The sequence below is a fragment of the Rhinoraja longicauda genome, chromosome 13 (genome assembly GCF_053455715.1).
Source record: "Rhinoraja longicauda isolate Sanriku21f chromosome 13, sRhiLon1.1, whole genome shotgun sequence".
Lineage (NCBI taxonomy): Eukaryota > Metazoa > Chordata > Chondrichthyes > Rajiformes > Arhynchobatidae > Rhinoraja > Rhinoraja longicauda.
The window spans coordinates 18,890,439-18,907,702 of NC_135965.1; the positions used below are offsets into that span (position 1 = coordinate 18,890,439).

Sequence of the window (17,264 nt, forward strand, 5' to 3'; positions counted from 1 at the left end):
GTCTGTACTTTTACCTCCTGACTCCCCCTGCTGGTAAGTCAACACCATAAACACAAGTAAGAATTTCATTGTTCCTTTTCGGGACATATGACAATAAAGCATATAAACACAACCGATTGCATATAGAGAAAAGTGCTGGCGAAACTCAGCTGGCCAGGCAGTACCTGTGGAGAGAAATCGACAAGGAATGTTTCAGGTCGGGCCCCGTCTGTCGATTTTCAGTTCAGTTCAGTTTAGTTTATTGTCACATGTACAGTGAAAAGCTTTTGTTATCTTCCTTATAAAGGTCTACAGTAAACAAAGCAGCAGGTCCAGCAAACTCCTTGGGCGGGGGAAATTGTGGTGTCATCCCAGATCTGACTTTGGGGTGACTCCTAATCCAAACCTTGTGGTCTTAAATGAAATAGTGAAGCAAGAGGGGCACCATGGTGCAGAGGTAGAGTTGCTGCCTTACAGTGCCAGGGACACAGGTTCAATCCTGACTGTGGGTGCTGTCTGTATGGAGTTTATACATTCTTCCTTTGACTGCATGGGCTCCCAGTTTGCTCCCACACTCCAAAGACGTGCAGGTTTGCAGGTTAATTGACTTCAGTAAAATTGTAAATTGTCCTTGGTGTGCAGGATAGTGATCGCTGGTCGTTGCGGACTCGGTGGGCTCGGTGAGCAGGTTTCCCTGCTGTATCTCTAAAGTCTAAAGGATTACTTTGCCTGACTCCAGTCTAATCACTTCCTGCTCTTTAAACCTGTTTCTTTTGAGGGTGAAAATAGTCCCTAAATCAGAATTAATTTATCGATAAGGATCAAGCACACAAACTAGTCACTTCATTTCTCGATCATGTATTTGAGTGTACTTTTGTTAGCTATATCCAGAGCACATGCACAAACCATGGATTACCTCATTGCCACTTTCTCCTTGGCCTTTTCTCTTTCCACCAAAGTGCCATACGGACCGTGAGGAGCGATGTCAATTTGTTCCGCCTGAGTTTCCACGTTCAGGTGTTCTTCCACTTCAATGAGGTACTTGAACAATTCCTCATACTCCTTGCAGCAAAAGAGCTGGAAACACAAAAAGCGCACGACTAAAAGGCTCAACGCCATTACTTTTTATTGCACGCAACTTGAAATTGGGTGGACACAGTGGCGCAGCTGTAGAGCTTCTGCCTTACAGCGCCAGAGGCCCGGGTTCGGTCCTGATTGCGGGTGCTGCCTGCACGGAGTTTGTACCTTCTCAAGAAGGAGAAGGAACATTTGTGATGGTGCCGAGATCCGCCGGCCCTCGAGTCGAGAGCACACAAAAAGTCCATCTGGTGGCAGATGGAATGCACCACCTCGCAAACACAAACCCTCATGCTCCCTCCACAGACATCTGGCGTCTCATCTGTGTCCCAGTCCATGTTCAGTCCAGTTCCATGTTGGCCTCTTTGTCCACCCCCAAACTAGTGGAGGAAGAGCATGACATGGTCCCCAGGGCCTGCATGAGGAGTAGGAAGCAGGCTGCTGGTGGCAGTGTAGTGTGCAGTCAGCACCATCCCAAATGTTCCTTCTCCATCTCGCGTGCTGTGGGTCATGGCATATTTTCTTCAAGGTGGCATCACAGGTAGATAGGGTGTTCAAAAAGACTTTTGGCACTGTGGCCTTCATCAGTCAGAGTATTGAGTATAGGTATATTGAATATCAGGTTATAACATTATTCTGATGGAGCGGCACAGTGGCATAAAGGTGGAGTGGCTGCTACACAGCGCTAGAGGCCCGTGTTCAATCCTGACTACGGGTGCTGAGTGTACTGAGTTTGTCTGTTCTCCCCATGACCGTGTGGGTTTCTTTGGGTGCTCCTGTTTCCTTCCACATTCCAAAGACGTACAGGTTTGTAGGTTAATTGGCCTCGGTAAAAATAGTAAATCATCCCCAGTGTGTAGGATAGTACTAGTGCAGGGGGATCGCTGATTGGTCACAGACAGTAGGCCAAAGGGCCTGTTTCCACCCTGTATCTCGAAACAAAACCTGATAGAAGACCTGATTGAAGTATATTACATTATGATGGGCTTAGAAAGGGGAGACAGTCAGTATCTTTTCCCTTAGAGTGGAAGTGTCATGGACTAGAGGGCATAGCTTTAAGGTGAGAGGGAGTCTCACCTACGGTTTAAAGGAGATGCTCGGGAAGTTTTTTACACAGAGGGTGGTGGGTGCCTTGAATGCACTGCCAGGGGTGGTGGTGGAGGCCGATACGATAGTGGCCTTCAATAGGCTTTTACATAGACACATGGTTATACAGGGAATGGAGGGACATGGGTCATATGCAGGCTGTATCTCTAAAGTCTAAAGTCTGAAGTTTCAAAAGAAACAAGGCAAGGCAAGAGTGTTTTATTCAAATGTCCTGAAATAGAGCAATGAAATTCTTACATGCAGCAGCACAACAGAAATGTAAACCCTTAATAAACAACAACAAAAAAATGCAATATTTACCTTTACATTGAAGAGGTAAAAGAGATAAATGAGAAGAGGGAAAGCAAAATTACCAGAGATTCCCATCCCCCATGACCAAAGCATAAATTATTTTAACGTAAATAAATTAATAAAGGAAGAAGGGAACACTTTAATAACAATTGTACTCACGTCTTTGGTTGAACCTTCGCTCAATTGTTTGCGTGTAGGTGGGGGCTTTAAGCGTTTCCCACAGAATTGACAGTGGGTGAATCCGATGGATTCCTACGGAGGAGCTTACAGTAATACATCGCAATAAATTATTGAACAGTGCGTTGAATTCTACAGGTTTGAGGATTTGAATTAGAATACGGATAGCACACCGTATTGAAACTCTATTGTATTATGCTGTTTTGGATCTCAATGATAGAATCGTGGGAGCGCAGAAAAGGGTGATTACAGTCTTACAGCAGAAGGTGCCATGGGCGGGTGGTAGAAGGTCGGGGGCGAGCCGTGGCCACACCCCGACGGCAGGCCAGGCTCGCCCGCCATGGAACCGGGAGAGGGAAGCCGCCGAGCCCGGCCCAAAGACCGGGAACCGGAGAGGAGGGTGGAGGGAGTTGGGGAAGGCGGCGGACGCTGGATAAAGGGCTGGTGAGAAAAACCAGGGAGATCTTTCCTTCCGTGCCTTCAAGGACGGCTGCTGGGGGCACCCCAGGGGCACGAAGGTGGCCGGGCAAGGAGAGGGATGACGGTTCACGGGAAGATCCGGACGGAGGCGACAGCTGTGACAGGCCTTTCCGGCTGGCTGTAGCTGGGACTGTAAAATGGCAGCAAAACTGCAAAACCTAGCAACTTGCCCATGGACTCAGTGGGCTGTTTCTATGCATTATGTATTTAACTAGATATTGTGTTTTTGTACGGCAATAATTGCATGCTTTGTATGCAAAAGAGGAATCTCACTGTACCCTGGTACACGTGATAAAAAAATGAATAATTGAACCATTATTGGGTCAATACCTTGGAACACTATGGGAGAATCTTCCATAGATGGACTACAGCAGGCCCAGGGAATCCTCTCCACCATCCTCGCAAAGGCAATTAGACTAGTACAATAAATAAAAAGGCACAACGTGCTGGAGCACCACAGCGGCTCAGGCAGCTTCTCTGGAGAACATGGATAGGAGACATTGCAGGACTAGACCCTTCTTCAAACTGACTGCAGAAGGGTGAAGAAAACTGGATGAGAGGTGGGGGTGGGACAACGTCAGGCAAGTGATAGGTGGATACAGGTGAGGGGAACAAACACCAGGGATGAAAAGGAGACAAAATGCCATGAGATAATAATGGAAGAGGTATGAATTGTGAGGCTTGAGGAGGCAATTTGCTCAATGTATTGGTGACACAGGTGGAGAGGATTGCGAAAAATACATTATTAATGGGTATAGTTTAACCTGTTTTAATTTCAGTTTGGTTTTATTTGGCTCCTTTCCTTGTGTCACCAACTTTATATTCTTTCCCAATTATGATGAAGGGTCCCATCTCCAGAATGCTAACTGTCTCTCTTTCCACAATCTTGGGCAACACAGTGGAGCAGCAGATGGAGCTGTTGACTCACAGCGCTGGAGACCCAGGTTCGACCCTGACTATGGGCGTTGTCTGTGTGGAGTTTGTACGTTCTCCCTGTGACCGCGTGAGTTTCCTCCGGGTGCTGCGGTTTCCTTCCACATCCTAAAGACATGCAACTTTGCAGGTTAATTGGCCTTGGTAAATTGCCCCTTGCGTGTGGAGAGTGGATGAGAAAGTGGGATAACATCGAACTAGTGTGAACGGGTGACCGACAGCTGGTGTGGTCTGTGTGTACCGAAGGGCCTCTTTCCAAGCTGCATCTCTAAAACTAAAATTGTACATTCATTGTCCTAAATGTGTCGGATAGTGTTAGGGTATGCGGTGATTGCAGCTTGTTGGGCCAAAGGGCCTGTTTCTGCGCTGTATCACTAAGGTCTAAAGTGGGGCAACCCAGTGGCGTGGCAGCAGAGTTGCTGCCTTGCAGCGCCAGAGACCCAGGTTTGATCCTGACTAGGGGTGCTGTCTTGAGGGAGTTTTTACATTCTTCCTGTGACCGCGTGGGTTTTCTCTGTGTGCTCCGGTTTCCTCCCAAAATCGGCTTCTGTAAAATTGTAAGTTATCTGCAGTGTGTCGAATAGTGCTAGTGTACGGGTTGATAGCTGGTCAGCGTGGACTCAGTGGGATGAGGGGGTGTTCCAACACTTTACCTTTTAGGTTCTAAAGTTCTAAAAATAGTTATCTAAAGATGCTGGCTGACCTGCTGAGCATTTCCAATAATTTCTGTCTTTATTTTAGATTTCCAATGTATGGAGTATTTTGATTTTCCTTTAGACAATAGGTGCAGGAGGAGGCCATTTGGCCCTTCGAGCCAGCACCGCCATTCATGTGATCATGGCTGATCTTTCACAACCAGTACCCCATTCCTGCCTTCTCCTCATACCCCCTGACTCCGCTATCTTTAAGAGCTCTATCTAGCTCTCTCTTGAAAGAGAGCATCCAGAGAATTGGGGGGGGGGGGGGGGTGTTGTGGGTGGGTGGAGGGGGGGGGGGTGTTGTGGGTGGGTGGAGGGGTGGGTGGGTGGGAGGGGGGGCGTGGGGTGCGCCTTGCTCGGATGTTGTCCCCTGCCAATGGGTGCAGTTTGAATTTGGGAACAGAGCTATTGGCCAGGACTTACCGGCGGTTATTTCAAGGGCTGAGTTCTGCCTGTAAAAAGGCAGGCGCCGGTAAGTTAGTTCATGTACGAGAGGAGAGGGGTTCACCGACTGGCTGAGACGCGATCTGCGCCGCGGATGGAGGCAGAGAGAGAGAGAGAGGGAGGGGGAGAGAGAGGGAGGGGGAGAGAGAGGGAGGGGGGGAAAGAGAGAGAGAGAGAGAGAGAGAGGTGCACTGCTGCATACCAAGGGAGAGGGAGATGGAGAGAGAGAGAGAGAGGGGGAGAGAGAGGGGGAGGGAGGGAGAGAGGGAGAGAGGGAGGGAGAGGAGAGGGAGAGGGAGAGAGAGAGAGAGAGGTGCGCTGCTGCATACCAAGGGAGAGGGAGATGGAGAGAGAGAGAGAGAGGGGGAGAGAGAGAGGGGAGAGAGAGAGAGGGAGAGGGAGAGAGAGAGGGAGGTGTGCTGCTGTAAAACAGCATACAAGACAAGTATTGTTTTTGTTCTCTCTTGCCAATAAATCTGATTTGTAACTAAACAGATGAGTGAGCCCTTTTCTGTTCTACTAGTCAGATCCTTGAACCTGGTCCCTTGTAACTATTGGCGTAGTCTGCAGGATCTGACGAATAGGATAAGTAAATGTTTGGTAAAAAGAAATAGCAGACGAGATGGCTGGTGCAGGCCAACAAGCTGCTGCGCTCGGTGCAGGGGAGACCGCAGCAGGCCATGCTGCAGGTGGGACCAAGGACCTCGAGTCTTCAAGCTCCTCCAATGCTTTTAACGGATCACGAGGGAGAAGATTATTGTTGTAAATCTCACCCGAATGGATCAACATTTGGCATCTGCAGGATTTGATCGACTCGTATTGTCCTGGAATTTATATGGCGACTGCGATAATTATGCGATATTGAAAGTGTAAGAAAATAACTGCAGATGCTGGTACAAATCGAAGGTATTTATTTCACAAAATGCTGGAGTAACTCAGCAGGTCAGGCAGCATATCAGGAGAGAAGGAATGGGTGACGTTTCGGGTCGAGACCCTTCTTCAGACTGAGAGTGTCTGAAGTCTTCAGACTGAAGAAGGGTCTCGACCCGAAACGTCACCCATTCCTTCTCTCCTGAGATGCTGCCTGACCCGCTGAATTACTCCCGCATTTTGTGAAATGCGACATTGAAAGGTCACGGTGGAGCAGTGATAGGATTGCATTATAATGCGGGTGGCAGCATGCTTTTTCCAGCATCAACAGACAGAATTGTAGCAGTGTGGACCAGTGAAACGGGTGAGAGAATCAAGAGACTTAAAGGTCACACATCTTTGCGAATTCATGTTATCCAGCCCGCCGGAGACCACAGTTGGTCTTTACAGGAAGCGGCACCGAGACAGTGAAGCTGTGGGACATTCGCAATCCATATGTTTCAAACACATACCAAGTGCTGGCAGCAACGTTTAATGACACAAGCGATCAGATTATCTCTGGTGGACTGGATTTATATTAAGGCTACATTTGTTGTTAATGTAATCCTGATTCCTATGTATGAATATCACTGTTATGCTTATCATTTTTTTTTGAAATTTAATAAAAAGATTTGGGGAAAAAAAAGATTATCTCAGGTGGGATTGATGACGGCGTGAAGGTTTGGGACAATTGACAATAGGTGCAGGAGGAGGCCATTCACCCCTTCGAGCCAGCACCGCCATTCAATGTGATCATGGCTGATCATTCTCAATCAGTACCCCGTTCCTGCCTTCTCCCCATACCCCCTGACTCCGCTATCCTTAAGAGCTCTATCTAGCTCTCTCTTGAATGCATTCCGAGAATTGGCCCCCACTGCCCTCTGAGGCAGAGAATTCCACAGATTCACAACTCTCTGACTGAAAACGTTTTTCCTCATCTCAGTTCTAAATGGCCTACCCCTTAGTCTTAAACTGTGGCTCTCCGGCAAAACAAGTTCATCGATACCATGCGTGGTCATACAGACTAGGTGACTGGTTTGTCTCTGAGTGGGGTAGAAGCGAACATCGCCAACCTCACTGACCACAACCAGGAAGCCGTGGGGAAGATTGGAAGGGTCAGAGAACAAACAGTAAGTAGCACGTCTACAATGTCCCAGGAGGATGGTGGCCTTCCGGGATGTTTGGAGGTGGTGGACAAGAGTGGTCACTGGGGACTGACTGACTGACCATTGGGACAATCTTGTTGGCCATAATATTACGGCGTTGTATGTGCGGATTGGCATCACGACCGCGTGGACTTTACCACAGGCTGTGGGGCGGATGTAACGAGGTAACGCCTGATGTGATGGTGACCAGACTGTTGGAGGGGTGCAATGTTAGACGAGAATTGTGCCCGAGCAGTCTGTGACCCACAGCGTTGTGGCCAAAGTGCTATGTTTCAAGCCATGGCGCTATGCCCAGCAACGCTATATTTACAACCCATCGCGCTGCAGCCTGGAACAGAGCACTGTTTACACCTTTGCGTGGCAAGTCTGTAGCGTTGTGAGTACCAAGTCTGTAGCGTTGTGTGTATTGCTTTACGCGCCAGTCTGTGGGCGGTAGCGCGTTGTTTCCAAAGGGTGGTGGGTGGGTGGGGGGGGGCTTGTGGGATGCAGACCCCTGCCATTGGGTGCAGTTTGGATTTGAAAGTGGCGCTATTGGCCAAGAATAAGCGCTGGTTATTTGAAGAGCCAGTGAGGCTGAAGTAATTCAGTACGAGAGCGCTTCACCCACGGAGAGGTAGAGAGGTAAAGGGGTAGAGAGGTAGAAACACAGAAACACGGACCCTGTGCATACCGAGACAAGTATTGTTTTTGTTCTCTCCCTTGCCAATAAATCTGATTGGTAATGAAAGACCCCTTTCTCCTTTCACCTCACCCCCCCCCCCTTTCCTCTTCCCCCCCATCCCCTGCCATCTCTATCCCTCCCTCTGGCTTCACATCTCGGCCTCTTCTCTCCTTGTCTCTCAGCCTTTTGTTGTTGTCCCATGTCCACCCATCTGCCAACCCCCCCCCCCCCCCCCATCTGTATCCACCTATTACTTGCCCTACTGAAGAAGAGTCCCGACCTAAAACATCACCTATCTATGTTCTCCAGAGATGTTGCCTGACCTGCGGAATTACTCCTGCACTTTGATGAATTATTTCAAAAATGTAGAATTCATGAGTAACCATTGTGTCTTGAAAATATAAAAATGCTGTGGGTGTTGCGAATCTTTGAAACACTTTGGGCTCTCTGAGTGTACCATTGCACACTGTGAAGGCCATCAATAAACTGACGTTCGGGAAACCCACCACTGTTCTACCTAATGTTTTCAATTGTGTCTGTTCCTACCTGAGCTGGGCCCCAATTAACACCAGATTCAGGGTACAGGTGCAACACAAAATTCCCTCTTACAGCCTTGGAGAACACCAGGAGGAGGAGGGGTGATCTTACAGAGGTATACAAAATCATGAGAGGAATAGATCAGGTAGATGCACAAAGTCTCTTGCCGAGAGTAGGGGAATCGAGAACCAGAGGGCATAGGTTTAAGGTGAGGGGGTAAAGATTTAATAGGAACCTGAGGGGTAACTTTTTAACACAAAGGGTGGCGGGTGTATGGAACAAGCTGCCGGAGGAGGTAGTTAAGCCAGGTACTGTCGCAAAGTTTAAGAGACATTTAGATAGGTACATGGACAGGAAAGGTTTAGAGGGATATGAGACAAAAGCAGGCAGGTGGGACTAGTGTAGATGGGGTGCGTTAGTCAGCATAGGCAAGTTGGGCCGAAGGGCCTGTTTACATAATGACTCTACAGGTAACGAGGAGAAATGTTACTGAGAAACGGTGTTGGTTGTCTGTTCTGTTATTCGGGTACTGAGCAGAATAGTGCCGAGCTATGCAACTTTGACATTCTATGTTGGAATCCAGGCACACGGTACTTACTGCTTTGCTTCTGGCCCACTGCGAATAATTCTCAGCCTCACCGAGTTCTTTAACATTTTGTAACCACATCTCCATGACCTATATTTAATGCAGGGGTATAATATGATTAAGAGCTTAAACAAACACTGCATTTAAAATCTGCATTTGCAGTGCTTCAGGAAGGTGGCTCTTAAGGTGATCAGGAGACAGCATTAAAATTCTGACTTTGTCAGCATATTTCTTACCATGTAAATTAATAATAACCCCAGATCTTTGTCCATTTTTTCCTAGTGCACGGATAACCCCAAAGTGGGATTAACAACTTACTTGCCCACTTTCTTTTCCCGCTCTAGAATGTACTGTTATCTCACCTGCTCACTGCCCACAGGCACAGCGGTAGAGTTGCTGCCTTACAGAGCCGGAGACCTGGGTTCGATATTGACTACAGCTGCTGTTTGTGTGGAGTCTGCACGTTCTCCCTGTGACTGCATGGGTTTCCTCCGGGTGCTCCGGTTTCATCCCACATCCCAAAGACGTGCAGGTTTGTAGGTTAGTTGGCTTGTGTAAATTGTCCCTAGTGTGTAGGATGGAACTAGTGTACGGATGATTATTGGTCTGTTTCCAGCTGTATCTCTAAACTAAACTAAATTAAACCAAACCATAAAACAAGAATCATGTGAGACAAGTGGAGGAGTCATTGATAGAGGAGTCATTGATAGAGGAGTCATTGATAGAGGAGTCCGTGATAGAGGAATCCGTGATAGAGGAGTCAGTGCTAGAGGAGTCAGTGATAGTCAGCGATAGAGGAGTCGTAGCGTCAGTGATAGAGGAGCCTGTGATAGAAGAGTCTGTGCTCAATTACTCCATCGGGATGACCTACGAATCTGGGAAGACGGTCATCCTTGCAGAGTTTGAAGAACTAGGGATGAATCATTATAGCCATTTTGCCCTATACACTCCATGTAAGTTTACTGGCACTTGTACAACATCCCTGCTAATCCCACATAGTACACGTGGAACTGGGGATGAGACCCTCATGTTTTACATGTGGAACTGCAATATCTTATGTTAAAGAGAGTGTTCACAGGAAATTTTCTCTGGGAAAGACGTGGGATGGTTTGGAGAGGTTGGTTGTTACTCCATTGTAAACCAATTGTAAAATTGGTGCCTTTTTTAGATGGAGGCCAAGTATGAGGATTCTCTCAGATAGAACATCCTTCATGTTTACATGCTGCAGATTGGTGAATTGAAGTCCACCACCTATTTTACGGCACCCTTGGTTCCAGAGTCCGTTTTACCGGACCAACGGAGGTCACGACCTCTGAGAGGAGTCCAAAGGTAACAAAACGGTCTGCTAAGCAGTCGAGGAGCTGAGATGCCGGCCCGCAAAGTCGGCCTTGGAAGTCGGCTATGGGAATGGAGCTGCCGGCTTCAGCCGCGGCCGCAGGGGGAGGTTTGACCTGCCGATCGGTCGAGATTGGCCACCTCAACCGGCCTAACGGCACATTTTCAGACAGCTTCCAGGGGTGGTGGGGGGGGGGGGAAGGGAGGGATTTCAAGTGCCCTCTCATAATTTTGCCCAGATTAAGTGAGGTGCTAATCCACCAGTTGCCGTAAAATCGGTGGTGGATCTATATCTTGAATTGTTTTGATTATTGTATTGTCTAATATTGTCTTGATAAATCTGGAAACACTTGTAAATGTGTGGAAAGAGAAACAATCAACATTTCGAGTTTCGAATGAAAGGGTCGTGCACGCGAAACATCGGCTGTTTCACTTTCCACAGGTGCTGCCTGACCTGCTGAATTTTTCCAGCAATTTCTACTCTTATTTAAAGTCTTTTTTTTTTGTTTAAGACACTGTTTCTGTGTTTTAAAAATAGACCAGGAACGATAATACTGAATTTGGACTGCACTAGGTTACCGCTCTTAGATACACCAAGCAATGTTTCTTTATTTTACCAAAGCATATTCCAATTATCCTGATTCTGCCAGATTCCTTTTCTCACAATATTCAAGTAAGTTTGAATGGAAACAATTTCTCAAAACCAACAGAGTTTTGGGTATAAAATCAGAAATTGTAATCTACAATATTTACGTTAGAATTACTAGTTTCGCCCACAGAAGGCAAGTTATTTATGTGCTTCATGCTTATTGTAATTATTGTGAATGGGCTACGTGAATAGTTTGTTACACAAAAGGGACACAAAGTGCTGGAGTAACTCAGCATGTCGGGCAGCATTTCTGGAAAACATATTCTCCAGAGATGCTGCCAGACTTGCTGAGTTACTCCAGCACTCTGTGTCCTTTTGTGTATTAACCAGCATCTGAAGTTCCTCGTATCTACTACTGAATAGTTTGTTGTTATCTGTTACACCCATGAGATTTGTTTTCTCTATCAGAATGTACAATTATACTTGCCTCAAATTTGCTTTGGGTTTGGGAAAGCAGACACAAATAATATTGGAGGCAGCAATTTGCTTTTATTATTTGCTTACATTATATTGATGCCAGTCTTGGCCTGATGGGAGCACTCTAGCCTCTGAGCCAGAATATTGTGGGTTAAACAAGCCAACACAATTAAGGGCAACATGTAAGAGCAGCAAGCGACTGCAACAACTAAAGGCACTAATGACCTCTGAATACAGGAATAAGGAAGTAGGTTCAGGAGTAATTAGGCCAGGTGAGGCCATAACTGAAATACCGGGAAGCATTAAAAAAATTACACAACGTGCTGGAGTGACTCAGCAGGTCAGGCAGTATCAATCTGAAGAAAGGTCCCGAACCAAAACATTACCTATCCATATTCTCCAGGGATGCTGCCTCGTCTGCTGAGTTACTTCTGCACTTTGTGTCTTTATTTTGCAAACCAGCATCTGCAGTTCCTTGTTTCTATATATTGTGAAGCATGGATCAGAAGAAGGGACATGACCCTAAACGTCAACTGTCCATATCTTCCGCAGATGCTACCCGTCCTGTTGAGTTTCTCCAGCAATTTGTGTTTTGCTCAAGATGGTGAGACAACAGTGGCGGGCTATCCCAGACATCAAGGAAGCATTTAGGCGAATCTGCAAAAAACTGAATTGATTGATTGATAGTTTATTATCACGTGAGACATGTCGCATGTGATATTCTTTGTTTTTCAGGCCATACACAAAGTATGCAAAGACTCGCCACGTACAGGGCGTAGACAAAGTTACAAAGTGTCCATTGTAGTTCCCAATGGTCTCTCTTCGTTCTCGGCGGAACCCCCCCCCCCCTCACGCCAGATCCCTCTTTATTCTCGGCGGAGCGTCCTCCGGCACCCACCGCGGACCCACGCTTAGCCGTCCGCCGCCTGGTCCTCCCTTGGATGGCGCTGCAGCACTCGCCGGGAGCTTCTGACGGCCCTCCTCGCTCAAGGGCCCACCTTGCTCCTCGACAGCCCACCTTGCTCGATGGCCCACCTCATTCCTCGACGGCCCACTTCGTTCCTCTACGGCACCTCATCATTCCTCGACGCCCCACATCGTTCCTCGACGGTTGCTCGCGGTCCCTCCTCGTTCTCGCGGCGCGGGTCCTGTCGACGTCCGCAGCGGGCGAGCCGGGCCTACCAGGTCAACGGGCATCAGGACAAGAAATTGAAGATTGCAGTCAGACCTCATGCGGAGGAAGATGGTTCTGATTGTTGGAGGTCAACCATTCCACTCCTGGAGTATCCGAGATTGAATCATCTTTAGCTACTTCATCAAAAACCTTTTTTCCATCAGCAACTCCTCCTCAGGACCTAGATATCATTGAAGCAGCTGCTGACACATGACAAGGAACACTCAAGTCTGGCCACTGACTATCTTTAAGAAGAGAGTGCTGAACCATCTTCCCTTGACATTAAATTACATTATTGCAATTCATCCAAAATTATTCTCTTGTGGTGTCGCTTTGATCAGACACTCAACTGGGCCACTTTAAACTGCTGCTTGAGCAGATCAATGATTCAACTCCGCAGGTCCCAAAGCCTTTCCAACATCCACAAAGCACAAGCACAGGCACAAGGAACGTGGATACTCTGTGGTATCGTGGACAAATGTCGCTCTGTCAATGATGTTCAAATTCATCCAGGACAAAACAGCTGGCTAGGCTCCTGTACCTATCGTCAGTCTAAATGCTCCTTCTCTCCTCCACCTCCAAGCAGTGGCTGCAGTGTGTATCATTTTCGAAAATACACTGCCCAGGTTTACTCTCCTTGGCTACTCCAATAGCAACTTAGAAACCTGTGATTTGTAGCATCAAGGACAAGGGCTTCAGGCATACGGAAATACCACCATCTTCAGGTTTCCCTCCAACTTACATGTCATCCTGACTTGGATGACACGACCCCTTATCCTGTATCTGTACACTGTGGACGGGTGGGTAGGTAGGTAGATGGATAGGCGACCGGTAGACAGACAGCCAGACAGACAGATCAGAAACTACGGTACGTTTCATACAATGTTTGTGTTGAAATGAACAGGGAGAACAACGTACCTTTTGGCTTAAGGCTGCGTAGTCTATTTGTTTCTCTTTGGACTCATATTTATAAGCCAGAATGGTAGGTAGTCCAATACTGGGCAGTGTGTAAAGGCACGATCCAAACCTACCAGGTTTTAGTTGATTAATAAACTTAAATAAAGCAAAATAGTTAACATTAATAAAAAGCAGCAATGAGATCAAGAAGCAAAATAAAGAAATGTCTAATTTCCTCCCACACTCCAAAATCATGCAGGTTTGTAGGTTAATTGACTTGTTTAATTGTCCCTGGTGTGTAGAATAGAACTAGTGTATGAGTGATCGCAGGTCAGCACAGTCTCGGTGAGCTGAAGGGCCTGTTTCCACACTGTATCTTTATACTAAACTAAGATGTCCATCAAAAAAGTCTATCAATAACCCTACCCTATTTTACTACATCTCTTTACAATAAACGAAAGATTCTTGATTTAAGCCAAATATCTTGAAAGAAGTTGGTCAAACCAAAGGCCCTAATGTGATCTACCATTTAACCAATGGTTTACATAGTGATAGCTTATTAGTTCTTGGATTGAAGTGACGATAGAATAATCGATTTCTCAAAAGATCCAAGCCAGTGCCTCAACAATTGATCAATATTAACACATTTTGAGATCAGCAGTTTTTAACCAACTCACCGAACCAAAGAAACTAAGGAACAGGTGGAACCTCAGTTTCACACTTGACCCAATATTACTTCATGGAATTCCATTGACTTCATGCAATGTTACACCCAAACTATTACAAAAGGTGACACACTGCAAGCCGCAAACTGAAAACTGACTTGCCCACAACAAACATTCTGACATACACCCATCAAGACGTCCATCAAGGAAGACTACACTCTATCCATAACTCTGTCCTATTTTACTACATCTCAGTATAATTCACAATAATTGTGAATTATAAGTTCTAGGAGCAGAATTAGGCCATTTGGCCCATCAAGTCTACTCCGCCATTCAATCATGGTTGATCTATCTTTCTCTCTCAACCCCATTCTCCTGCCTTCTCCTCATTACCCCTGATACCTGTACTAATCAAGAATCTGTCAATCTCCGCCTTAAATGACTTGGCCTCCACAACCGTCTGTGGCAAAGAATTCCACAGATTCACCACTCTAAAGAAATTCCTACTCAACTCCTTTCTGAAGGTATGCCCTTTTATTCTGTTTTCACCACATCCACTCTATCCGGGTGTTTCACTATTCAGTACGTTTCAATGAGGTGCCCCCTCATCCTTCTAAACTCCAGCGAGTACAGGCCCAGTGCCGTCAAACGCTCATCATATGTTAACCAAACCATTCCTGGGATCATTCTCGTAAGTCTTCTCTGTACCCTTTCCAACGCCAGCACATCCTTCCCCAGATTCGCTTTACAGCGAATGCAGCGCCGGAGACTCAGGTTCGATCTTGACTACGGGTGCTGCACTGTAAGGAGTTTGTACGTCCTCCCCGTGACCTGCGTGGGTTTTCTCCGAGATCTTCGGTTTCCTCCCACACTCCAAAGACGTACAGGTATGTAGGTTAATTGACTGGGTAAATGTAAAAAATTGTCCCTAGTGGGTGTAGGATAGTGTTAATGTACGGGGATCACTGGGCGGCGCGGACTTGGTGGGCCGAAAAGGCCTGTTTCCGCGCTGTATATATATGATATGATATGATACAGGGCCCGAAACTGCTCACAACCACGTGTGATGATGTTTCATTGTGTAGGGTGTGTAATGTGTGCAGGCTGGACAAAGGTGAGTAGAGAAAGACCCACCATGCAAATCTGAGCATGGAGGGTGTCCTACCTCAGTCTGAATGATGAAGTCCTCCAGGCTCGCTTTGGAATTTGAGTCACTAAGATTATCTTCGGTCGAGACGCTCTCCTTTTCTAAAACCAATACAAAATATCAATATTTAGGGCGGCACACTTTCGACATTTTATGTTGTCATGTTTCCGTCACAACAATCAATTTGTCCCTTTACACCTCCACCAACCCATTGTGTGCTGCCTCACTCTGCCACCCTACATTTACAGGTTTCATCATTATTGCAGGTAGGTGCAGTAGGGAGTGAGGAGGAAGAAGTCATAGAGTGATACAGTGTAGAAACAGGCCATTCGGCCCAACTTACCCACACTGGCCAACATCTCCCAACTACACGAGTCCCACCTGCCTGCACTTGGTCCATATCCCTCCAAACCTGTCTTATCCATGTACCTGTCTAACTGTTTCCTAAACGTTGAGATAGTCCCAGCCTCAACTTCCTCATATGGCAGCTTGTTCAATACATCCACCACCCTTTGTGTGAAAAAGTTACCCCTCAGATTCCTATTAAATCTTTTCCCCTTCACCTTGAACCTATGTCATCTGGTCCTCAATTCCAGTACTCTGGACAAGAAACTCTGTGCATCTACCCGATCTATTCCTCTAATGATTTTGTACATCTATATAAGATCACCCCTCATCCTCCTGCGCTCCAAGCAGCCTACTCAACCTCTCCATATAGCTCACACCCTCTAGTCCTGGCAACATCCTCGTAAATCTTCTCTGAACCCTTTCAAGCTTGACAATATCTTTCCTATAACATGGTGCCCAGAACTGAACACAATATTCTAAATGCGATCTCACCAACGTCTTATACAACTGCAACATGACCTCCCAACTTATATACTCTATGCTCTGACTTGAAGGCCAATGTGCCAAAAGCCTTTTTGACCACCTTATCTACCTGCAACTTGACCTTCAAGGAACTATGCACCTGCACTCCTAGATCCCTGTGCTCCACAACACTCCCCAGTGGTCTACCATTTACTGAGTAGATCCTGCCCTTGTTCGACGTCCCAAAATGCAACACCTCACACTTCTCTGTATTAAATTCCATCAACCATTCCTCAGCCCACCTGACCAATCAATCCAGATCCTGCTGCAATCTTTCACAACCATCTTCAGTATCTGCAAAACCACCCACTTTTGTATCATCAGCAAGTCATTCCTGGTCAAGGGACGGGAGAAAGAAAAGATCGAGTGAGATGAGGTCTTAAGTAGCAGTAGGACCTTTGGAGCATTATACATTGCTAGGCTTCTTTTTACCAGAATGCAACCTGGATTAGAGGGTTTCAGCTACAGGGAGAGTTTGGTTAGACTGGGATTATTTTCTCTGGAATGTCAGAGGTTGAGGGGAAACTTGGTAGAAATACATAAAATTATGAGAGGAATAGGTAGGGTAGACGGTCAGATCCTTTTTCCCAGGGTAGAAATGTCCAACACTAGAGGGCATCGCTGTACAGTGACACAGGGGAAGTTTAATGGTTCATTGGTTCATTATTATCACAAAAGACATGGCCCAGGATTATCTGGTTGGCGATGGATTTGTGGGCTCCATGTACACATAAACGATGCAACTGTGGAGAATATAGGGGAGTGGTGATAGGAAAAGCTGTATCATACCCACATTCAACAGGCCATCACCAGCTGAATTTTAATTCATATCATCCAAAGTACCTGAGGACTCAGAGCCAGCTCTCCCTTTTTCTGCATCCATTTCTTCATCTTGACCTGCGATCATAAAACATTGATGAGATTCAAGAGCACAATGCAGGTCCACCACCAATTTCCCGGCACCCCGTGCTTCCAGAACCTTTCTGGATTATCTGTGTGGCTGGTCCGAGGGGCAAGATACCGCACTGCAAAGTCAACTTTCGGTAGTCGGTTATGGCATCGGAT

General features: G+C 46.6%; 1 protein-coding gene and 1 pseudogene across 3 annotated transcripts in view; one reads left to right on the top strand and one right to left on the bottom strand.

The window, feature by feature from the left end:
* The window catches only part of LOC144599155 (glutamate-rich protein 6-like), a 39,107-nt gene that overhangs the window by 12,941 nt on the left and 8,902 nt on the right, over nt 1-17,264 (bottom strand). For all 3 annotated transcript variants that reach the window (XM_078409891.1, XM_078409892.1, XM_078409890.1), the window contains exons 4-9: nt 17,043-17,096; nt 15,348-15,430; nt 13,539-13,673; nt 9,058-9,135; nt 2,614-2,706; nt 896-1,056 (exon numbers count right to left, since the gene is read on the bottom strand). In XM_078409891.1, coding sequence (XP_078266017.1) covers nt 896-1,056; nt 2,614-2,706; nt 9,058-9,135; nt 13,539-13,673; nt 15,348-15,430; nt 17,043-17,096 — 604 coding nt within the window. The remainder of the gene's footprint in view (nt 1-895; nt 1,057-2,613; nt 2,707-9,057; nt 9,136-13,538; nt 13,674-15,347; nt 15,431-17,042; nt 17,097-17,264) is intronic.
* Nucleotides 2,972-6,790, top strand: LOC144599340 (U5 small nuclear ribonucleoprotein 40 kDa protein-like; annotated as a pseudogene).